This window comes from Neoarius graeffei, chromosome 14 (genome assembly GCF_027579695.1).
Source record: "Neoarius graeffei isolate fNeoGra1 chromosome 14, fNeoGra1.pri, whole genome shotgun sequence".
Lineage (NCBI taxonomy): Eukaryota > Metazoa > Chordata > Actinopteri > Siluriformes > Ariidae > Neoarius > Neoarius graeffei.
This window is the reverse complement of record NC_083582.1, coordinates 32,038,420-32,058,811: the sequence shown is the minus strand read 5'-3', so window position 1 is coordinate 32,058,811 and position 20,392 is coordinate 32,038,420. Positions and strand designations below refer to the sequence as shown.

The 20,392-nt window shown below is 43.2% G+C and overlaps 1 protein-coding gene across 1 annotated transcript in view; it reads right to left on the bottom strand.

Moving 5' to 3' along the window:
* Positions 1-15,018, bottom strand: part of kif22 (kinesin family member 22) — a 41,069-nt gene extending 26,051 nt beyond the window's left edge. Inside the window, 4 exon segments of the mRNA XM_060939530.1 lie at positions 1,177-1,331; positions 6,962-7,089; positions 8,689-8,881; positions 14,870-15,018. Coding sequence (XP_060795513.1) covers positions 1,177-1,331; positions 6,962-7,089; positions 8,689-8,879 — 474 coding nt within the window. The 5' untranslated portion in view covers positions 8,880-8,881; positions 14,870-15,018.
* Positions 15,019-20,392: the final 5,374 nt, after the last annotated feature.

Genomic DNA, 20,392 nt, shown 5'->3' with positions numbered 1-20,392 from the left:
GCCTTTCTGTGCGGAGTTTGCATGTTCTCCCCGTGTCCACGTGGGTTTCCTCCGGGTGCTCCGGTTTTCCCCACAGTCCAAAGACATGCAGGTTAGGTTAACTGGTGACTCTAAATTGACCGTAGGTGTGAATGTGAGTGTGAATGGTTGTCTGTGTCTATGTGTCAGCCCTGTGATGACCTGGCGACTTGTCCAGGGTGTACCCCGCCTTTCGCCCATAGTCAGCTGGGATAGGCTCCAGCTTGCCTGCGACCCTGTAGAACAGGATAAAGCGGCTACAGATAATGAGATGAGATAAATTAAATCACAATACGCGCATTACCGTCATATAACAAGGCGTTTTGCCAAGCCTTGAGAAATTCGTCCAAAAATTGTAAGAAGAGTTGATGACGTCAGAAGGCAAGCGCACCTTCATGAAATTGTCAAAGTACAAGGTTGTTAATCAAGCGCCACAACTCTGGTAAAATGCGACTGAATTTAGCGAAATTACAATTTGCGTACTACCGACATATAACAAAGAATCCTGCCAAGCTTCATGAAATTCCTTCAAAAATTGCTAGAGGAGTTGATTTCAGAAGGAAAACACGCTCATGAAATTGTCAAAGCATAATTTTGTTAATCAAGGGCTGTAACTCTGGTAAAATGTGACCCAATTTAACGAAATCACAATATGCGTATTACCGACATATAACAAAGAATCCTGCCAAGCTTCGTGAAATTCCTTCAAAAATTAGGAGAGGAGTTGATTTCAGAAGGTGAGTGCCCTTCCTGGGACGGGCAGATGGACATCGCCACGACATAATCCCCCTTCGGGCCTTTCGGCCAGCGGGGGATAATTAACTGCTACCCAAGGCAAACGTCCTTCAAATTAAGTTTCTTTTAAAACTCCCATTCATGAGAGAACCTGCAACTGGGCAAACGCGCCTATTCAGTTTGTCCAGTACTGGGTAGATGTAGTCCAAATTAATACATCAAATTCATACTGATTAATTTCTTATTTGCTTATGGTATGGGAAATCAGACTGACTTCAGTTTAACAGAAAAGTGTTGCATGCAGGTACAAGCCAAAATTGGACAAATAGATTTTTGTGGCAGATGGTCATAATTTATATGGAAGGGGAAGTATTACACACAGCTATAAATCAAAACAGTGACCCTGTAATATGGCAGTATTACCTTTTCATTGTAGATTTCTAGATATGACATGCCTACAGAGAACTCCCATTCATCCTGGTTTTTCACTTGAGTGCGCACCAGATGGAAAACCTCACGCACAGCTCTGGGAATCACACCCGGCTGCTCCTGACTGCCCAGCATCGTGTGGGTCTTTCCTACATAGAAAATTATTATTTAAAAAAAACACATACATGTCACTAACGAGCTAATAAAGTACATAACTCTAGAAAAATTTACAGTGAGAATTACCAAGCAAAACTGTACAAATGACTAACTCGGGGAATCAAGAGGAGTCAACAAAAACTACAAACAAATCTGTGTAGATGAGCAGCAGAGACTGCAGGCGTGTCCTGTCCTTTATATCAGAGAGAACAGAAAAGGAAGCTGATCCTCCGGTTTTGATGCTGTCAATATTTAAATAGTGTCTGCATTGAAAATGACAAGGAACTAAATCCAATAATTTTCTTCAGACTGCAAATCCACACATCCATGTTGGTTGCTATAGTAACACTGACTACAATTGATTATATGGAGCAGGCAAGCATTAGTTTATAACAAATTAGATTACACTGTCTACACAGGCAAACGTCCAGTCACACTTCTGTACATCTGCAGGTCTATACTCAGGACACCACGTCTCCAAACCTGCTTCTGCTTTTTAGCTCACTGTCTTTCTTGATTTCTTAAATAATTTCACACTAGGGTTGGGCGGTATTACGGTAAGAAGGTATCCCGAGGTATCCAAAAGTACCAACGGTATCGGTCTCATTACCGTCATTTTAAAAAAATATATAATAATATCTAAATAAATATGGAGTACATGAGGTCATAATATAAAATAATAAATTGAAGATCATCCCGAATAACTGTGTGATCGTATTTTCACTAATTCTATCAATTTCCTAAAGAAGTTCTCATCACGTGCAGGGTTGTTTATGTTGTTACCATGGCAACCCTGCGTGACATTTGGAGTCTGACAGAAAGCTTCACAAGAGACTGAGACCGCGGTTGAAAGATGGCAAGTCAAGATAACGAGTTAATGGCAAAAAAAAATACAACATCGGCAGTGTGGCAGTATTTTGGTTTCAAACCAAATGAAAAGGAAGAGCCAGCAATAATGTAAATGACCGCGCAAAATCGAAAAAAATCTAATATGTCCCCTAAGGCACACCATAGCCTGGGGTACTCCACTTCCACGAGATCTCTCCAATGAGTTGTGTTTTGAGTAGGTTACATGAGTAACAACAAGGTAAAATAATATAACGTATGACATTTGGGATGTGGGTAATAAACGTTTGAAATGTCATCTACTGAAGAAACGGAAGAAAACATCGTAGCGTAAACTGTTCGGTTTCTGGTGGGAATTAGCAATGCGCTTGCTATCTTTGTTGGGTGTGTTAAACCGTATGGATTTAAGTGGAATAATTGTAAGGAGTTATGTGATCAAGACAACGTTTTAAGCAAGGTAAGGCCATTTGATTATTAATTTCCCCGCCATGGCATGACGTGGGCCCGTATGATTTTGCCTTGTGCAGCTATCACGCATTTGAATTAGGTTCGCCTCATTTGCGCTGAAGAATATGGTTTATCGCGCAGTCTAAACGGACTTGGGTGTGATTCTTTTTCTTTTCTTTTTTTTATTTCCCATGCTTGAAAGGGTATGATCCTGCTCATCGTGTACTTTTTTTTGATGGAGTAGGTGAAATAGTGCTGCAAATGGCGTTTCAACGCACACATGTGTAAACGACAGTTGAATGCTATTTTCAAGATGAAGGAAGAGTTGCGTGATGCTTTGAAATATCTCTTAATCCATTCATCAATGCACAAAATTCGCTTTGCTGCTTAATCCATACCACAATGCACATAATTCGCTATGCTGCTTTTAAATAGTACATTTGAGGTATAGGCGCAGGTCTGGACAAGGTCCGCCGGTATAGGCGCACGTTACACAGTAGGCCGAAACAAAATATTTTTTTCTCGGTAATACCGTATACCCCGGGAAAACACAGAGACAGTTTAAAGGTATCAAAATTTGGATACCGCCCAACCCTATTTCACACATGAAATTAACATTAGTTATACAAGCACGCCTTACATTCAAAGTAAGTGAGAATTTTAAACAGACTGTACAGGGGTGCTTGAAAGTTTGTGAACCCTTGAGAATTTAAGATTCAAAGATTCTTTGTCAATTCACTATATACCCAGGACATATAGGAGAATCGAAATGCCGTTTCTCTCAAACTTTACTTGTAAAAAACAGATAAAGATTACACACACACACACACACACACAAAAGGGGGAAGGGAGATATATAAATATTTATAAATATATGAGTGATTCCACGCTTATGGGTACGGAAATGGGGACATGAACTTATTCACCTAAAACCATTTCTTTTTTTACCATCAGGTCACAAAACATGTAATCTTTAATGAATGATATGTTAAAAGATAACTTTAATTTTCTGAGATGTAATAAAAACATATTTATATGCCAAAGTCAAGCCTATGAGTTCCAAAATGATGTCTGTTACATTACTTCTGTTACGATTGTCCATCTCGCGTCTGTTACAAATTAATTACAATCTAGCTATATACCATGTTAATCTTATTGAAAGAATGTGTATGTTTATTCTACTACACATGTTTATTAATTATATTTGCTAAAACATCACCTTCCTATGTTTCAAAAAGTAATTCTACATTGTTAAAATTGAGAATATATATGTCCACAACACTTCTGTTACGTTCTGACTTTGGCATATAAATATGTTTTTATTACATCTCAGAAAATTAAAGCCATCTTTTAACATATCATTCATTAAAGATTACATGTTTTGTGACCTGATGGTAAAAAAAGAAATGGTTTGTGAAATGGTGAATTTTTAAAAATAAGTTCATGTCCCCATTTCAGTACCCATAAGCGTGGAATCACTCATATAGATAAAAAATTAAGAAAAAATATATATAGATAATCTAGATTAAAAAAATTAAGAAAATCTATATCTATCCATATATATCTCAATACAGTACAATAACGGAGAAGGTGCTAGAAGAGCAGCTTATGAGGTGTATGTGACAGTAGTGCAAATGAGCAATAGCAGCAGATACAGCAGTAATGCTAATGTTTGTGGTGTGATGTGCAAACGGAACGGATGAGGTAGTTTTCGTGTGTGAACGAATGTGTTACAGACCAGGGGTAGGTAGTGGACAGAGTTCAGCATCCTGACAGCCTGGTGGATGAAGCTGGATGGATGAATTTTCTATATTTCTGCATAAATACGACCTAAAACATCATCAGATTTTCACACAAGCCCTAAAAGTAGATAAAGAGAACCCAGTTAAACAAATGAGACAAAAATATTATACTTGGTCATTTATTTATTGAGGAAAATGACCCAATATTACATATCTGTGAGTGGCAAAAGTATGTGAACCTCTAGGATTGGCAGTTAATTTGAAGGTGAAATTAGAGTCAGGTGTTTTCAATCAATGGGATGACAATCAGGTGTGAGTGGGCACCCTGTTTTATTTAAAGAACAGGGATCTATCAAAGTCTGATCTTCACAACACACGTTTGTGGAAGTGTATCATGGCATGAACAAAGGAGATTTCTGAGGACCTCAGAAAAAGCGTTGTTGATGCTCATCAGGCTGGAAAAGGTTACAAACCATTTCTAAAGAGTTTGGACTCCACCAATCCACAGTCAGACAGATTGTGTACAAATGGAGGAAATTCAAGACCATCGTTACCCTCCCCAGAAGTGGTCGACCAACAAAGATCACTCCAAGAGCAAGGCGTGCCATAGTTGGCGAGGTCACAAAGGACCCCAGGGTAACTTCTAAGCAACTGAAGGCCTCTCTCACATCGGCTAATGTTACTGTTCATGAGTCCACCATCAGGAGAACACTGAACATCAATGGTGTGCATGGCAGGGTTGCAAGGAGAAAGCCACTGCTCTCCAAAAAGAACATTGCTGCTCGTCTGCAGTTTGCTAAAGATCATGTGGACAAGCCAGAAGGCTATTGGAAAAATGGTTTATGGACAGATGAGACCAAAATAGAACTTTCTGGTTTAAATGAGAAGCGTTATGTTTGGAGAAAGGAAAACACTGCATTCCAGCATAAGAACCTTATCCCATCTGTGAAACATGGTGGTGGTAGTATCATGGTTTGGGCCTGTTTTGCTGCATCTGGGCCAGGACGGCTTGCCATCATTGAGGGAACAATGAATTCTGAATTATACCAGCGAATTCTAAAGGAAAATGTCAGGACATCTGTCCATGAACTGAGTCTCAAGAGAAGGTGGGTCATGCAGCAAGATAACGACCCTAAGCACACAAGTTGTTCTACCAAAGAATGGTTAAAGAAGAATAAAGTTAATGTTTTGGAATGGCCAAGTCAAAGTCCTGACCTTAATCCAATCGAAATGTTGTGGAAGGACCTGAAGCGAGCAGTTCATGTGAGGAAACCCACCAACATCCCAGAGTTGAAGCTGTTCTGTATGGAGGAATGGGCTAAAATTCCTTCAAGCCGGTGTGCAGGACTGATCAACAGTTACCGCAAACGTTTAGTTGCAGTTATTGCTGCACAAGGGGGTCACACCAGATACTGAAAGCAAAGGTTCACATACTTTTGCTACTCACAGATATGTAATATTGGATCATTTTTCTCAATAAATAAATGACCAAGTATAATATTTTTCTCTCATTTTGTGTTTCACTGGGTTCTCTTTATCTACTTTTAAGACTTGTGCGAAAATCTGATGTTTTAGGTCATATTTATGCAGAAATATAGAAAATTATAAAGGGTTCACAAACTTTCAAGTACCACTGTATATTTTCTGCTCAAATCAGATTTCAAACATCAGATGTACCAAGCATTGAATTTAATATTTTATGTTAGGTGATGGATAAATTCATGATGGATTACAGTACAAGAATACTTTGAACTTATCCACAGGGACTCGCATCTATCTAACAAACAACTGAGCAGTTGAGGGTTAAAGATGTTGCTCAAGGGCCCAACAGTTTATTTATTTATTATTTTTTATTTATTTATCTTTTCTTTCCTTGTCTATAATTGTAAAGCGTCCTTGGGTTTTTTGAAAGGCGCTATATAAATGTAACATTATTATTATAACAGTAGCAGCTCAGTGGTGCTGGGAATTCAACTCACAAGCTTCTGACCAGTAGTCCAACATCACCACTGAGCTACCACATCCCTTCAATTAAGGCAATTAATTACAGTTAGTGAATCAGAGTCTACACGCTGATTACTGGCATTAAAGAACCAACAAATCTCAACCTGATTAGCACTGTGATGCCATAATGGAGTATTTGTAACATTGTGGCATACAATGGTTGTATCTCTACATATCAATTCTTATATTTTTATTTAACCAGTTCGGTGGTTGGGTGGCATGGTGGTGCGGTAGTTAGCACCATCAGCTCACAGCAAGAAAGTTTTGGGTTCGAACCGCACAGTCAACGGGGGCCTTTCTGTGTGGCGTTTGCATGTTCTCCTCCAGGTATACCGGTTTCCCCCACCGTCCAAAGACATGCGGTTAGGTTAACTGGCTACTCTAAACTGCCCATGTGTGTGTGAATGGTTGCGAGAAGAAAACATCTATAATAATCGAGTAGAAGGCAACAGGAAACCAAGTCACTGCAGCGATATGCCAAATAGATAGATAGTTCAGTGGTTGGGATGTTGGCGCAAAACAAGTACACCACACTCTAAAGATGAAACATGAAACTCTTCAGTAACAAAATCTGTGCATCATACCGGCTCCAGTGGGTCCATAAGCGAAGACACTAGCATTTTGGCCATTAAGAACGTAGGGGATAATGGGCTTCACCGAAGACAAGAACACTTCCTGTTGCGTGGTCTGCTCTCCATGGAACACGTCAAACCTACACAAAGCACAAAAGCTTAATAAAGTGAAAACACCAAACGCTGGACTTGAGAAAGCTCAACATTAAAATCACCCAACATCAGCAAAGATGGAATAGAAATGTTTTCTTCCCAGCAAGCACAGTAAGAGCGAGTGGTTCAGTTACAGGAAGAAACCCGATCTAATGCCGCGTTTCCACTACAAACGCGGCTGAGCCGTGCCGTGCTGAGTCGAGCTGAGCGGGGCTGTTGGAGCTGCATTTCGACTACAACCGCGCTGAACCGTGCTGGGTGGAAGTGGGTGGACACATTGGGTGGAGTTAGTGAAAGTGGGTGGACATCACGTGATGTCGTTAAGCAGCGCAAACCGTGACATCAGTGATCTTTTAAGCGGTAGTCTCACGACCCGAATAGTAAACAATAAACATGGAGGACATGGAGTCGTTAGTGTTGCTGGTCTTGGTGCTGTGGCTTGTTGTCACCACCAACGCCAACAGATACTGGCAAGAGCGTATAGATGAGGCGAGGCGCATAAGGCTTCAGAAATTCTCGTAATTCTTCTTCTTCCGGGTTTACGGTGTTTACAGATCCCAGCGTGCTCGCGGGGCGTGTGTGGGCATGTGAGGACACTCCTCCTCACCAATCAGTGCACAGGGGAGTGTCTGCTCACGCCCCCAGCCTCACTCGGCTCGCTTTGGCTCGCTTCAGCCCCACTCCAAAACGGTGCGAGTTTTAGGGGCTAAGCAGGGCTGAAGCGAGCGGAGTCGTGCTGTTTTTTGGTAGTCGAAACGCGAGCCGTGTCGGGCTGAAGTGAGCTGAAGCGAGCTGAAAAAGGGTAGTGGAAAAGGGCCATAAGCACCAGCTACAAAATCAGGGCCTACTACACACAAGGGGTGTTCACACGGCAACTTTTACTCCGGTGTAGCACCGGGGCTGCCCCGGTAGAGCGTTCACACGGTACAAAGTTATACCGGTGTAGCCCCTGAAAGCTGCTTAAACCGGTGCAAACCTAACCCTGCTCGGGAGGTGGTTTAAGAAATGTACTCCGGAGTAAATGCTAGTTTGCGGGGCAGCACCGATATAAAATGGGACGTCTGAACGCTATCGGGGTAGACTCGCTACGCGTGAGGAGAGTTGATTACATACGGGCATTGCATAATTTGCATCCTGGTATTTTGTGCTTCCAAAATGGCGAACATCAACAACAACAGAACTGCGTGTCTTCATCCACGTTGTTTTCCCGGCGCTTGGTGATGCCATGACAACCGGGAAAAGGAAGTACATTTTCACGCATGCGCATATTTCATTTCCGCATTATTACTATCGTATAGCACGGTCGCAAAAACTGCCGTGTGAGCGCAAGTGGGGCTGCACCGGTGCTAACACGCTTCTCTCTAGTAAGCAGGTTTGTGACGTGTGAACGCTCCACAAAATTTACACCGGTGTAAGATATATCGCAACAAAATACATCGGTGCAGCATCGATGCAAATATGTGCCGTGTGAACACACCTACAGACTGAGACCTGTTAAGATGCTTTGAGTAACAACAAGAAGGAGTAAGGCACAGTATAGTATGTTCATATTGACAGTAAAAACAAATATAAAATGCACAACTAACTGATAGTGTAGAGTCTCAGTGGCGTTCCTCCAGTTCACGATTTCCAGAGTTTGAGGTCCAAGTCCTCGGACACAGGGCCCTTCGCTTTTCTCGTCTTGCTTGTCCATGTAGGGCCGCAGCCGCACCGCTACTCGAACCCTAGCAGTCCGTTTAGGTCCAGTGGCATCATTCATGGCAACACGCTGCGCCATTTCTAACACAAAGAAAAATATGGAGGCAATTTATACCACTTATGTTTAGATCATAGTTAGTATCTGTAGGTTCTGCCGTCGGACCTGTTGGCCCCGAATCGTTCTCTGCAAGCCCTTTGGTGGCTGTAATCAACATGGAAACCCTCCCCCTTTCATAAAATCATCGCTCGCAAAGAAAAGCCAAGAGAAGGATATTTAGTGTTCCAAAAGAGCTGTTTAAATTTACTACCACAATTCATCAACCAGCTAGAAAAGTGCAACCACGTTCAGTGTTTGTTGGCGAACTTGTTGTAAATGTTATACATGATCGGTATCCTGTGTTTTAGCCCCATCTTAAATGTGGTTCAGCCCCATGTTTAAATGTGAATAAAGTTGATCAAACATGGATCTATGATGGATCATTCTAGATTTAAAGACAACAAACTTTTTCTTTTTTAAAGGAAAATCTGAACTTTAAGTTTTTGACTGGATTTTTCATTCGACTTCTGTCAACTAACGAGCTCAACAGAGCAGTTTCGGGGCGTCGTGGCTCAGGTGCCATACCATAAATCTGGGGACCCGGGTTCAATTCCGACCCGAGGTCATTTCCCGATCCCTCCCCGTCTCTCTCTCCCGCTCATTTCCTGTCTCTACACTGTCCTATCCAATAAAGGTGAAAAAAGCCCCAAAAAAAGCTTAAACAAAAAAAACCCCAGCAGTTTCACAGGACGTTGTAAAAATGTGATCGTCATTCTATTGTACTGGTTAATTCATACATGCCAACCTTGAAAAAATTTTATGAGTACAATTTTACAATTTCACGAATACCCCCCCCCCTCGCATCAACCTCACCCCAACCCGGCGTGCATGCGTCCCCACAGACCACAACCAGCAGACCAAAAACACACTTTCAATCCAGTTTTATTGATTGACCTTGGGAACATAGTCCAGTTTTGTAAAACATTCCTATTGATAGACTTTGGGAAACTGTTATTGATGGCTCTTGGGAACTTCCTTCCGTTTTGAAAGCACAACAAACATTACATACATGTGCAAATGAAATGAAATTAAACCAGAGCCACTCTTTCAAAATGAATAACACATTACATTAATACAGTATGTAAAAAAGGCACTTTCAACACAAAACATGGTATGCACAAATTTCCCATGCAATAGGTTTAGACTTTTGCATTTTTTAACATGTTGGAAGTATATTGCATTATACAGTAAAAATATTGCATTATACAGTACACTGCAGTATTTTGTAGTATGCCTTTTTCATGTGCAAACTATTGCATTTATTGCAGTAATACTGTATAAAAAAGCATTTGATACTGCAGTACCACGCAGGTTTTTTCATAAGAGGGATGACCAATTTTCGACTTCACATCATCTGCAAACATTCTAGGCTACCATTGACAGAAGTTACCGACTGCCCTTAAGATATACAACACGCTACGTTTTGTTGAGCACATCAATAAAGTGGTACTTATCATAGTGATTCAATGAGAGTGCGAGAGGAATTGTAATCAGGTTTCGTTGGTTACCGCATCGAATATGCAACCTCGAGTGACGGCTTCGAAGTTAAATGAAGAACTAGCCTGTACCGTTGGTGTTGTAAATGCACAAAATAACGGCTAGGAAGCTCTTGAGTACACGTGAAACACAACCATTTCTGTTACAAATATAAAAACGACATCTCTAACCGACGTTTCAATCCCCGACTCGCTCTAGCCACCTGGCTGCACCGCTGCACTCAAGTTAGAGATGCAAAGGAGGAAGGGGAGGGGGTGAAGAGGGCAGAGCCACACGCTCTGGAAGAGGGGCGGGGGGGATTGGGCGAAGAGGGGCGGGGGGGGATTGGGCGAAGAGGGGCGGGGGGGGGATTGGGCGAAGAGGGGCGGGGGGGGGATTGGGCGAAGAGGGGCGGGGGGGGGATTGGGCGAAGAGGGGCGGGGGGGGGATTGGGCGAAGAGGGGCGGGGGGGGGATTGGGCGAAGAGGGGCGGGGGGGGGATTGGGCGAAGAGGGGCGGGGGGGGGATTGGGCGAAGAGGGGCGGGGGGGGGGATTGGGCGAAGAGGGGCGGGGGGGGGATTGGGCGAAGAGGGGCGGGGGGGGGATTGGGCGAAGAGGGGCGGGGGGGGGATTGGGCGAAGAGGGGCGGGGGGGGGATTGGGCGAAGAGGGGCGGGGGGGGATTGGGCGAAGAGGGGCGGGGGGGGATTGGGCGAAGAGGGGCGGGGGGGGATTGGGCGAAGAGGGGCGGGGGGGGATTGGGCGAAGAGGGGCGGGGGGGGATTGGGCGAAGAGGGGCGGGGGGGGATTGGGCGAAGAGGGGCGGGGGGGATTGGGCGAAGAGGGGCGGGGGGGGATTGGGCGAAGAGGGGCGGGGGGGATTGGGCGAAGAGGGGCGGGGGGGGGATTGGGCGAAGAGGGGCGGGGGGGGATTGGGCGAAGAGGGGCGGGGGGGGATTGGGCGAAGAGGGGCGGGGGGGGATTGGGCGAAGAGGGGCGGGGGGGGATTGGGCGAAGAGGGGCGGGGGGGGGATTGGGCGAAGAGGGGCGGGGGGGGGGATTGGGCGAAGAGGGGCGGGGGGGGGGATTGGGCGAAGAGGGGCGGGGGGGGGATTGGGCGAAGAGGGGCGGGGGGGATTGGGCGAAGAGGGGCGGGGGGGGGATTGGGTGAAGAGGGGCGGGGGGGATTGGGCGAAGCGTTCCATTCTGGCTTTGAGTTTTCTCACAGATCAGCGGTATCAACTTCAGCGAGAACTTGACTGAAATGCGAGTTCGGATGATATGCGTACTTTTTAATGTGAAAACGTACAGTCATACAGTGAGGTAAAAATTCGTAGCGGCTACGCAAGGTGCGTACAGGTTGGCAGGTATGTTAATTGATTAGTCTGCATCACTTAAATAATAAAAATTTTAAAAAATTGCTTACGTTTATTGTAAAATTGCTTTTATTGTAGTGTTATGAACCAATCAGGCCCAAGTTTCCCAAAAGCATCGCAACACAAAGATCATCGTTAAATGGTAGAGCAAGCAGCACAATAAACACACACTCACTCACTCCTAGTTAAGATGCTCTTAGAGTTAAAGTGCATATCACGGGTAAATTCAGGAGCAAGATCAATGCAATTCTCCCATTTTATATTAAACTTTGGTCAAATATCTGTCACATTTTGCACTTTGTGCAATTTTTTTACCTTGCGCAATACCAGAAAAATTCAGTTGAAATCAAGCCATTTGAGGCGAATTGGTCCGCCTCTGAAAAAACTTGGCATTTGGATTTCCCGGCAAACATTGATTTTCGTGACGTTGCGTGCGGGACGCCTCCCTCTGAATCCTACGTCAGCGCTGGTTTGTTTATGAGAAAAAGACCTGGTGGTTTTCTGCAAATTTCTTCAACGTTATCACGCAATTATTAAAATGGTTAACAGATGTATCGTAGGAGGGTGTAGCAACACCAATCTTGATAGGATTAGTACTCATCGTTTTCCAATGAGAGAGAAATGGGAGCGCTTGGTGAAACCGTGCAAAGCTCACGCAGCCTGCTGGCGCTTCCGCACGTAACGTCACGAATCTGGCTCCAGACTCCCTTGGGGTTTTTCCAGACGTGTTTTGTTATTTTATTTTTTTCTGCTGTAGACAGATGGCCTTGTGCAAAATTATCCTTCTGGATGTGTGTGTAAAGGGACATACACACATTATGGGTGTGTGTATATACACACACACACATACATACATACATATACACACACACACACACATACATACATATACACACACACACACACATACATACATATACACACACACACACATATATACATATACACACACACACACATATACACACACACACATATACACACACACACACACACATATACACACACACACACACACATATACACACACACACACACACACATATACACACACACACACATATATACATATACACACACACACACATATATACATATACACACACACACACATATATACATATACACACACACACACATATATACATATACACACACACACACATATATATATATATATATATATATATATATATATATATATATATATATATATATAATAAAATATATAAAAAAGAAATTGGTCCAGGATATGCACTTTAAGAGGCTCTTGGGAAACCCACCCCAGATCAATCTGAATACAAAATGTGATCCAGTTATTCTGTGGAGCCACTTATTGCAAACAAAACTAGTGCAAAGACGACAACAATTTTGAAAAATCATCATCAGTATGGAAGATGCTCAGCATGTTAGTGGTCATGGCAAAATGGCCACCAATCAATATATGGCCGTGGGTTATACAATTTCTGATCCTTAAGTCTAAAAACTGATGAATTACTGTTCTTGGTGTCTTAAAAGGCAAAATTATGCTCAACTTTAGTTCAGGTCAATGATTGGGCTCGGTGTCCAGACGTTTCACCCCCAGTGTAAAACACTGGAAGATGGGGCTAATACACTGGGGGCAAAACCACCATAATCCCCATTTTACATACAACTGGATGGATAGGGGTTGTTTTACAATCAGGGTACAAAGTTTGTGTCACAGGGGTCCAAAATTCAAATTGATTCAAACTGGTTCTTGTACCAGTTTTTAAGTGAAGGACAAGTTAAAGAACAGATAGGCATGTGGAATAGTTTGTATTATAACAAGATTAAGTGTAGCTTTAAGCAGGGCTGGGAGAAACAAATGAAGTGATTCTCGGAGAGGACTTTTTTTTTTTTTTTGACAATTCAGAATCCACTACTTCAATAGTGCTTTTAAATATAAGGCTGTAAGCTTTGTGTTAGCTGTCTCTAATATTTATGTCCCAATATCTTGACCACATTTTAGGATGAAAATAATCATTTTAGATATGTTATTTTATATTGAAAAATTAGCTGTCTCGGAGAGGACTTTTTTTTTTTGACAATTACATACTAATTTGATCAAAATAGTCTGAAAACTTACTGGCATTCAACATTAACACTTAACTATATGTTTCCAATGATATGGAACCAAATATGTGTTTTATGGTATAAAGAATGATGTAAGTGCATCCCTTTTGGAGCTACCTGTGGTCAAAAAAGCACTTTTTCTAAATGACACGAGTAATTTTGCTAAATATGACATATATTGCCATACATTCACCAAAAATAACGTTATCACCAAATTTTTTTTTGCATGGTAAATAGAGCGATCACAGGGCTACGATAAACAACCAAGTTTATTTAGTCAAGCCTTTTGATATTGAAGATAATAAGTGTTAAATGTGATTTTTAGCTTGCGTACCCTGATTGTAAAACAACCTTTATACTTTTTTGATCCCGAGCTGGGAAATTATTGTGTTACAGCAGCAAGTTACTGGACATACAAAAAGAAAAAAGGTACTGTTCAACATAAAATAGAATTGTTTAAAAAAAAAAAACGAACAAGCAGACTATAAAATTTAAAAATAAAAAGATCCATCTATGCGTTTTGTACAAGAATTGTGATGAATGAAAATAAAAAAAACCCTGTAAAAGGTGGCAGCATTGAAAGGAAAATACATAAATAAAATGAAAACAAATAGATTCTAAGGGTGAAAAAAGTGACTGATGGTTCCAGTGACTCATTATTGATGTGACCCACTGAACTCTACACTTGGTATCCAAACACTGTCCCCTCAGCGACCAGAGGGGGATGAGTTTCAGGCCTCTGTTCTTAGTCAACTACTGGAAACCATTAAACAAGCAACATTTACCAACTCATTTGAGATTTAACCCTATAATGTTCCAACAAAAAGGTCGTTTAGGGCGTTAAAAAGCAGCTTTTACACTTCATACTGCACACTACACACTCAACACTAAACCAGTCACAACTGTAACAGGAATAAAAACAATAAGCTGTATTTTTAAGCTAAGCTAAGCTAACTAGCTACTCTATTTTTCATAGACGTTTCTAGAAACAACGCTGAAACTTCCAGGGATTTAAAACAAACTTACTGCCTGTGCAGCACAACCGCAGTCCCCGAGTGTAAACAGTCTTCAGTCAAACCAGTTAAAAATATAATTTTTGATTATTTATCAGATTATAAAAAGTAAAACTGCTGCTAGGCGCCTCGGCACGAACAGCAGCTCATTTCAAATGTTAGCGAGCCCGCCCATTTACTGAAAACGGACCAATCAGCTTCCCAGAAACCCGCAGACTCATTTCCTTCAAAAGGACTATGAAGTGAATGGGGATGGAGCCTCAGAGCCGGAGCGCCACCTGCAGGTCAAAATGAGCAATTATATTTTTCCATTTTCTTTCTCACCTCTTCGACATTATTATACGAACTGTGAACATCCATCCATTATCTGTAGCCGCTTTATCCTGTTCTACAGGGTCGCAGGCAAGCTGGAGCCTATCCCAGCTGACTACGGGCGAAAGGCGGGGTACACCCTGGACAAGTCACCAGGTCATCACAGGGCTGACACATAGACACAGACAACCATTCACACTCACATTCACACCTACGGTCAATTTAGAGTCACCAGTTAACCTAACCTGCATGTCTTTGGACTGTGGGGGAAACCGGAGCACCCGGAGGAAACCCACGCGGACACGGGGAGAACATGCAAACTCTGCACAGAAAGGCCCTCGCCGGCCACGGGGCTCAAACCCGGACCTTCTTGCTGTGAGGCGACAGTAATAACCTCTACACCACATTTTCTTGTTCTGGCATCCATCATCTGTAGCTGCTTATCCTGTTCTACAAGGTCGCAGGCAAGCTGGAGCCTATCCCAGCTGACTACGGGCGAGAGGCGGGGTACACCCTGGACAAGTCGCCAGGTCATCACAGGGCTGACACATAGAGACAAACAACCATTTACACTCACATTCACACCTACGGTCAATTTAGAGCCACCAGTTAACCAAAACTGCATGTAAACTCCACACAGAAAGGCCCTCACCGGCCGCTGGGCTCAAACCCAGGACCTTCTTGCTGTGAGGTGACAGTGCTAACTACTACACCACTGTGCCATCCAAACTGTGAAGACAGATTTATTTATTTATTCATCTCATTATCTCTAGCCACTTTATCCTGTTCTACAGGGTCGCAGGCAATCTGGAGCCTATCCCAGCTGACTACAGGCGAAAGGCGGGGTACACCCTGGACAAGTCGCCAGGTCATCACAGGGCTGACACATAGACACAGACAACCATTCACACCTACAATCAATTTAGAGTCACCAGTTAACCTAACCTGCATGTCTTTGGACTGTGGGGGAAACCAGAGCACCCAGAGGAAACCCACGCGGACAACACGCAAACTCCGCACAGAAAGGCTCTCGCTGGCCACAGGGCTCAAACCCGGACCTTCTTGCTGTGAGGCAACAGCGGTAATCACTACACCACCGTGCCGCCCTCACTCATCTCATCTCATTATCTCTAGCCGCTTTATCCTTCTACAGGGTCGCAGGCAAGCTGGAGCCTATCCCAGCTGACTACAGGCGAAAGGCGGGGTACACCCTGGACAAGTCGCCAGGTCATCACAGGGCTGACACATAGACACAGACAACCATTCACACTCACATTCACACCTACGGTCAATTTAGAGTCACCAGTTAACCTAACCTGCATGTCTTTGGACTGTGGGGGAAACCGGAGCACCCGGAGGAAACCCACGCGGACACGGGGAGAACATGCAAACTCCGCACAGAAAGGCCCTCGCCGGCCACGGGGCTCGAACCCGGACCTTCTTACTGTGAGGCGACAGCGCTAACCACTACACCACCGTGCCGCCCCCCGCCCTCACTTACTTATTTAAAAAAAAACAACTTATTATTGAGGCATACTTGCTTCTTCACAGCAAGAAGGTTCTGGGTTCGAGCCCAGTGGCTGACACGGACCTTTCTATGTGGACTTTGCATGTTCTCCCCGTGTCTGTGTGGGTTTCCTCCGGGTGCTCTGATTTCCCCTACAGTCCAAAGACATGCAGGTTAGGTTAATTGAATTGGTGGCTCTAAATTGACCGTAGGTGTGAGCGGTTGTTTGTCTCTATGCATCAGCCCTGTAGTGACCTGGTGACTTGTCCAGGGTGTACCCTGCCTCTTGCCCATAGTCAGTTGGGATAGGCTCCAGCTTGCCTGTGACCCTGCACAGGATAAGCAGTTACAGACAATGAATTATTATTATTATTATTATTATTATTATTATTATTATTATTATGCTACAGAGAGAAGAACAGAATCCGATACCTCAGGAGCTGTTGATTTGAGTGGAATACTGTACTTACTAATGCATCTCAAAATACTGGAATATCATGAAAAAGTTTTTCATAATTTAATTCAAAAAGGTAAACTTTCATATTCTTTATTCATTACAGTGTAAAGTGAAATATTTCAAGGGTATTGTTTAATTTTGATGATTATGGCTTATAGCTCATGAAAATCAGAAATCCAGTATCTCAAAATATAAGAATATTTCATTTCAAGTTTGAGTAAAACATGATAAATACAGTGTATCTCTGTCTAATTCAGTACACACAACCACAATCATAGGGAAGATTGCTGACTTGACAGTTGTCCAGCAGATGATCATCAACTCCCTCCACAGGGAGGGTAAACCACAGAAGGTCATTGCTGAAAAAGCTCGCTGGAAAAGGAGCACAAGCAACAGGGATGACCGCAGCCTTGAGAGAATTGTCAAGAAAAGTCGATTTAAGAACTTGGGAGAGCTTCACAAGGAGTGGGCTGAGGCTGGTGTCAGTGCATCAAGAGCCACCACGCACAGACATCTTCAGGAAAGGGGCTACAACTGTCACATTCCTAATATCAAGCCACACCTGAACCAGAGACAACGTCAGAAGTGTCTTACCTGGGCTAAGGAGAGAAAGAACTGGACTGTTGCTCAGTGGACTTGATAAAACACAGTTACCTAATATCAGCAGATGACATGGCACCCCAAATCATCACAGACTGCAGAAACTTCATACTGGACTAAAAACTCCTTGGATTCTATGCCTCTCCACTCTTCCTCCAGACTTTAGGACCTTGATTTCCAAATGAAATTACTTTCATCTGAAAAGATGACTTTTCAGAGCATTTCCATGTGTGTCTGTCTCCCATTGTTGCTAGAGCTTCTACGATATATGATACGATATTGGCTAGCATTGAGTGGTATTTCAGATATATTCCATTCACACAGCAAAAAATGATATCTTAGCAAATGAAAATATCTTAAATAGTTGAAGGGATCTAGCATTTCCTATTACAAGAGTACAAGACACCAATTTTGAGATTATTAAACCTAGTTCTAGATCGCAACCAACTTATTCTGTCTTATCAAGTAAAAATATCTGTCCATGCCGCAAAATAATTTCACAAGTATTAAGTAATTTTCTCCTCAAATTCAGTTTTCAATTTTTTGTTGAATAGAGTATATCTGATCTCATCTCATTATCTCTAGCCGCTTTATCCTGTTCTACAGGGTCGCAGGCAAGCTGGAGCCTATCCCAGCTGACTACGGGCGAAAGGCGGGGTACACCCTGGACAAGTTGCCAGGCCATCACAGGGCTGACACATAGACACAGACAACCATTCACACTCACACCTACAGTCAATTTAGAGTTGCCAGTTAACCTAACCTGCATGTCTTTGGACTGTGGGGGAAACCAGAGCACCTGGAGGAAACCCACGTGGACACGGGGAGAACATGCAAACTCTGCACAGAAAGGCCCTCACCAGCCATGGGGCTTGAACCCGGGCCTTCTTGCTGTAAGGCGACAGCGTTAACCACTACACCACCATGCCGCCCCAGCCAATATTATCACATCACACACATTATCTCTAGCCGCTTTATCCTTCTACAGGGTCGCAGGCAAGCTGGAGCCTATCCCAGCTGACTACGGGCGAAAGGCGGGGTACACCCTGGACAAGTCGCCAGGTCATCACAGGGCTGACACATAGACACAGACAACCATTCACACCTACGGTCAATTTAGAGTCACCAGTTAACCTAACCTGCATGTCTTTGGACTGTGGGGGAAACCGGAGCACCCGGAGGAAACCCACGCGGACACGGGGAGAACATGCAAACTCCGCACAGAAAGGCCCTCGCCGGCCCCGGGGCTCGAACCCAGGACCTTCTTGCTGTGAGGCGACAGCGCTAACCACTACACCACCGTGCCGCCGCCAATATTATTATTTTTATTATTATTATTGGATCTGTCCATATAATATAAAGAACATTACATGATGATGTGAAGATATGAAGTTTATCTTATCATGTTGAAAATATTTTCACTCGTTTGCTTCGCTCACTCGTGAAATATGTTCACCACGCAAAGATAAACTTCATATCTTCACACAACCATGTAATATGCTCTCTATATATGGGGAGTCAGGATGTGTGCACGGAAGGAAGCAAACCTACGCTTTCTTGAATTAATTACAAACCCCATTTCCAGAAAAGTTAGGATATTTTCCAAAATGCAATAAAAACAAAAATCTGTGATTTGTTAATTCACATAAACCTTTATTTAACTGACAAAAGTACAAAGAAAAGATTTTCAATAGTTTTACTGACCAACTTAATTGTATTTTGTAAATGTAAACAAAGGATATGAAGAAAGCTTGTGGAAAAGGGGTGCATGGATTGAAAGGTTCTGGAGACAGCATGCTACATATTGGATCACTGTTTTATATGATGCCAGTAGAACAGCTTAACTGTACAGCTTGAAAGCATGAGAGCCACAACCTGTGTAAAACCTTTTGGAGACTCAAGCTCACCCACCTGAAACAAGCCATGGTGCCTTGAAAAAGCTTCCTGGCATGGGTTGGGTTAGAACCCACCCCTTCAAAGAGATTGGAGCCTAAATCCAGCACCTTAGACCACTCGGTGATGCTAGCCCAGATGCGCGCAAAGGTTAACTTGTATGTGCTAAGAGGGTGACTGGGTCATTCTCTAGAACAATAAGGTAGCCAGGCATGGGCATGACAAATGGGTTGTGAGACTAACGTACCTTACACTTAAATGGCTCAACAGGAAACATCTCACCAATTGCAGCAGAAGAGAGTGCTTAGGTGTTTTCTTTGGTTGTGAAAGATCATTAGCCATGATTAGTCTAGGCTGAAGACCCTGAGGTCATCTGTCAAATCAGTAGTGTTTGCAGAAGGTGCTCGTCTGCTTTTGACCAAAAATTCCTTCTGGCAGCAATGGGATTCGACCCATGCCTCCAAAAAGACTGGATCCTAAAACCAGCATCTTAGACTGCTTGGCCACAATATCCAAAGGCATACGGTCTGTACACTAGACCTTCCAAGGTAATGAAAAAGAGACACTCTCTCAAGTGGCCATAACGTCTGCGCCATGCATGCTTGCATTCCCAAACATGCTTACGTAAGGTCTTTTCAAATACAATGGGATTCAAATGCCCAAGAGCTGTGCACAGGGCATTGGCAGTGCATCACCTTAACCTCTTGTTGACATAGCTCACACATATAATCTTACATCCCACTCTGTGGAGAAAATAGAGGTTAAGA